Here is a 5011-nt window from a genome sequence, read left to right as displayed (position 1 = left end):
AACACTTGCAGCATATGTGTGAAACGTATGCAACATCCAGATAAACACACTTGCAGTATATGTATTAAAAAACAGAAGAAACATATGGAACAAAAGCTTGCAACACACATGTACAACTATTGCAATATACCTCTGAAACATCTCGATATGCTTTTGTAACCTCCGCATGAAACAACTACAACATATCTCTAAAATATTTAAAACATTTGAAATATACACTTGCAACATGCGCTTTCATAGCAACATCTCTTTGCTGCTGGGGAGAAATGGAGGCTCGTCGGCATTTGAAGTTCATCAGTGTAGAGCTCATCGGTGGCATGAAGCGACCGGCCAGGGGGGGACGCGATGCCGTCGAGCACATCACAGACGTGCTCTGCGCCCCGCCATAGGCCCCTTGAGGTGCCATGAGAACTGGATCTGTATCCACGCAAGAGGAGGGTGCTCGCCGCTGCCACCATCAGTGGGAGTAGGGAGGCGGCTTACTGCTACCGCCACCATTGAGGAGGAAGGGAGGAAATCGCGGCAGAATCCATAGGTGAGAAGGAAGCGCCGCTGGAGGGGAAGGAGAGGGAGCGTTACCGCCGGGAGAGGAATGGTCACCACGGCCGCCGTTGGAATGGGGCAGGGTGCCACGCCCGTCGTCGGGATGGGGAGTGGCATATCAGCACTGCCGCGGCGGGTTGCGCCCCCTCGGCCTCAGCCGCGTGCGGTGGAGAGAACCTTATCATTCCGTCTGGATAATGGAGGCAGCAGGATAAGGTTAGAGACGTTGTTGGGCTATTGAGTTGGTGTCGCAGCCCACGAACACGACCGTCCGGACAATCGGATACCTGGACGAGAGAATTTCCATTGTTTTATAACAAAATAACAAAACCTTGAAAATGTGAGGACCTGATTTCTTGTGGGCTGGAGACACGCGGTCACCCACACGCCTATTGCTCAACTCTCTCCCCCTCTTGCCTCAAAAAAGAACTCTCTCTCTTTCTTTCTTTTTTGAAACTATCTCTCCCTCAATCTAGCCTATTTAGATCACAATTAGAATATCACCTTCCTTTGATGATTGTGGTGCTCCAAAAGACCAAAACAAAATTAGTTCACGGTGTTGATGACGACTGCTTTAGGTCAGGGGCACTTATTCGTTCAAGCGAGGCAAGAATGTAAATCACGGCAAGCTTAAACTCTCAATGAATAAAATAATTGATAAGGTTGAGAAAGAGAAAGAGGAAAGTGACTGTAGAACATCCTGAAGATGGGCTAATTTGGCCCAGAAACAAATGAACCAAATGGTCGTCCGACCCAACAAGTCTTCTACTTGTGGGCCCAACAAGTACATCACCAGTCGGCCTTTCGTTTTGACTAGACTTTTTTGTTTGAGCAATCGTTCGGACTAGCCTTAAGCCTGCCCAGCAGCACAGCCCAAGATATTCTCAAAAAAAAAAAAAAAAGCAGCATGGCTCGATGCGATTCAGCCGAGGTTGACCGGAGGGGAAGGCGCGGTCCGCGGTGCGCGTCCACCAAACCCAACGAACCCAACCCAAATCTTAAAGGAGTCTGACACCATATTTATAGCCTCTAACAGAGTATGAAGACCCATTTTAAATATAAAAAAAAATATAAATCAAATTTAAATATCATCTTTTTTAAAAACATATTGGTAGAAAGAGTTATCTTTTCAATCTTATGGTCGAAGAAAATAAAAATAAATAATGAACCCTTTAATTATAGCACTGTTAAAAGACGAATAGATCTCATTATTATATTTTGGAAGATGAATAGATCTTATTATTATATTTTGATCGTGGTCGTTGGAACTTGGAAGCAGTCTTAAAAGCGACCCACTCGAGCCTCGAGCCTGACCTCTTCTCATACACGCAGGCCTTCCTTCCTTCCCGTGCTCGCGTCCTCCTCTTCCCGACTTCCCCACCCGCCCCCAACATCCCCAAATCTAACAGCAAAGGTCCGGAACCTTCTCGCCCCGCCTAGGGTTTGGGTTGGCGCCGGGCATGGCGTACGTAGACCACGCCTTCTCCATCTCCGACGAGGACGACCTCGTCGGCGGCGCCATCGGGGGCCAGCGCGGGGCGCCCGTCAAGGAGATCGCCTTCGCCGCCGCGCTGCTCGCCTTCGGGGCGCTCGGCGCCATCGGTGGCCTGCTAATGGCCGTCAACCGCGTCGGAGGAGACCGCGCGCACGGTGAGTCCGAGGCCGCTGTCCCCCTACCCTTTGTTCTTCCTCTGCCTCTACCTCTCTCTCGTCTCGATGCGAGCAGCTCGACTCCGCATCCTGCCGTGCGCCTCTTGTAATTCGCACTGTTTTTTACCAGATCTCTGGGGGATTTTAGCTGTAAAGTTTGATTTAAGCGCCTAGGGTGTCAGGAATTCACCGCCTGTTAGTGGTGTTCCCGGGGTGCGACGCAAGTAATGTGGCTTTGCGCACACAAAGCGATACTAGTGATTTAGTTACTTTCCTAGTTACTTATTTATTAGGATGACAGTGAGTTTAGATTTGGGTGGGATGCTTAGTTGCTTACGTTTGGGGTTGGGATTGATTTTGGTAGGATGCGTAGTTGACCGGGTGCCAATCACAATAGGAAATGCAGGTTTTTATCTACCTATGGGGTTGTAAATTTGATTCTATCAGACGAGCACGAGCCTACCTGAAATTTAATAGTATCAACAAACCATCACAGTACGAGTTCATTTGAGTGCCTTGAAGTAGCAGGACAGGGTTTAGTAGTAGTTTCATAAACATGCAGGAGAGTGAAATTTAATTTAGAGGCAATAGAAATCACATATTTGCTTCCTGAGTATATAATCAGGTATAGATTTTGTGTCTATGCTAGAAGCCTGAGATAGGTTGATAATAAGAACAAGTTGTGATTTGCACTCAACTGCTTGTTGATTAGAACAAGTTTGTGATTTGCACGCACAGGCTTGATAATTTGCATGGATATTGATTCACCTTTCAAGTACTGATGCAATGTGAACCCTTTCATATAGTAGTTTTAATTAAGTACTGATTCATATGAACTTATGCATGAACTTGTTAGTACCTGCGCTTATGCATGAACTTGTTACTCCCTTTACCTGAACTTATGCCTATGTTGTATCAGGAATTTTCTTCATGATGTTGGGCATTGTAATGTTCATCCCTGGGTTCTACTACACAAGAATCGCCTACTATGCTTACAAAGGTTACAAGGGCTTCTCTTTTTCGAACATCCCACCGATCTGAAGGAGTATGCTGTCTGCTGGTTATGAAGTGGTGTCGCTGGTTAAGAGTTCATCGACTCTGTCGAATGGCTCTGTAGACACCCTTGTTCTACATCTTTCTGTGTCCATTCTCTTTGAACACGGTAGAATGAACTGGTGGATGTGTACAGATAAATGCAGCCATAGTTGTGCTCCATTGCGGTTTGGCCGACTGGAAGGTGGTGGTTGTGTTAGTGTGACCATGTTGAACTGATATACATTGCTACTTGTGAATTAATGTCGTTTTTGTCAGGGACCTTAAACCATTCTGTAAGAATTAAGTTCTCGTTATTCCAACTGTGAAGACATAATGCTTCATCTTAATCTTTGGAAAGCCAACTTTGTTGTATTAGTGTGACCATGTTCAACTGATATATTGATACTTATGAATTATTGTCATTTTGTCAGGGACCTTAAAATCATTCTGGAAACCGCTGTATTGTGGTATGTTACGTCGTTGCCCTTATTAAGCCCTTGATACAATCTCATATGGCTCAGCTAGACATTTGACTGAGAATTTTGTTAAGTGCTGAAATTATACAGCTTTGCTGGCTCAACGAGACATTTGACTAGAGAGAAAGAACTTTGTTAACTGCTGAAATCATACATCTTTTTGCAGCCTGTCTTGTTATCAGAGCGACTGGTAAGAGTTATATGTATCGTGCAGGTTAAGGTCAGAGTTACACGTATCACATACTCCGTCCATTAGCAGATTTTGCCTTGCATGTGTTATCATTCCGTAGTTTTCACTGTTTTAGTTGAAAAATGCATTATAGATGACAAACTCCCTCGCCCCTCAATTCCTTAGTTGAAATACGCAGTATATCTCCAATCAACAAATTATAAGTTATCATTTCGTAGTTTTCCACGGTAATTTTGTTTTGCCTGTAAAACGCATAGGCAGTTAGGCACATTGCAAAAAAAATTCATCATGGTTTAACTTAAACCAATATGACTCAGTATTCCAGTTTAACATAAATAAATGAATTACGTTCCGCCGATATTTTCATATCGTAGTCCACTGTTTTAGTTGCGTTCCGCGGATATTTTCATATCGTAGTCCACTGTTTTAGTTGCAAAAGAAAAACATGCGTGCAACAAGGAACAATGGAACCAAAACAGATGCGAAAAACAGCCTGTTCGGTTTGACTGGTTCGTATCTTTGGTTGGCTGGGTCGTTGCTGGAACCAACGCCAAACATAGAAGAATGGAACCAACGCGAAAAAAAAGAAACAAAACCGGAATAGCACATAATGTGGCCGCATGAAATTTGGACAGGGCATGACGCACCGTCCAATCGTGTATAGGCGTCTCTCTGGGCACCTTGCAAAGGGCAACCCTCCATGGAGAACCGGAAGGCACCCGTTCGTCTAATTATGCCGTCCCAGCACAAAATCCAACAGACCAAAACGAAACAAATATAGGTAAAGCTTCAGTATTTGGGTGAGTTTGCATCGAGAATTCGAGATGTGGCCAGGTATTGTGGCTTGGAACTAAAAGAAGATGGATCTCCAAACAATCTTCTCCTGGCTAGGCGTCACTCTGGGCTCCATGCGGCAGTCAGGACGCCATTGAACGGCGCCTGCTGTTGACTCATGATATAGAGCCGGATCCGTCTGATTTGATTCAGACCGTGCGTGAGAAGAAAAGAAACAGAAGACATGAATCTTTGAATCTATTCCGTACCGAGAAACACAAGCAAAATTCAAATGAACAAATCCAACAGGGCAATAATTTTTCTCCCGGACCGGATACTGATC

General features: G+C 44.9%; 1 protein-coding gene across 1 annotated transcript; it reads left to right on the top strand.

The window, feature by feature from the left end:
- The first annotated feature begins 1892 nt into the window (after window positions 1-1892).
- Window positions 1893-3625, top strand: LOC136462804 (uncharacterized). The gene is made up of 2 exons (XM_066461850.1): window positions 1893-2193; window positions 3113-3625. The coding sequence occupies exons 1-2, from the start codon at window positions 2004-2006 to the stop codon at window positions 3232-3234; spliced, it is 312 nt and encodes a 103-aa protein (XP_066317947.1). The 5' UTR covers window positions 1893-2003; the 3' UTR covers window positions 3235-3625.
- Window positions 3626-5011: the final 1386 nt, after the last annotated feature.

Source organism: Miscanthus floridulus, chromosome 7 (genome assembly GCF_019320115.1).
Source record: "Miscanthus floridulus cultivar M001 chromosome 7, ASM1932011v1, whole genome shotgun sequence".
Lineage (NCBI taxonomy): Eukaryota > Viridiplantae > Streptophyta > Magnoliopsida > Poales > Poaceae > Miscanthus > Miscanthus floridulus.
The sequence above is the reverse complement of the archived record's forward strand: the minus strand, read 5'-3'. Positions and strand labels throughout refer to the sequence as shown.

Coding starts and splice junctions, on each gene's coding strand:
- LOC136462804 (XM_066461850.1), top strand. CDS start 2,004: ATGGCGTACGTAGACCACGCCTTCTCCATCTCCGACGAGGACGACCTC. Junction 2,194..3,112: donor CGGAGGAGACCGCGCGCACG/GTGAGTCCGAGG, acceptor ATGTTGTATCAG/GAATTTTCTTCATGATGTTG.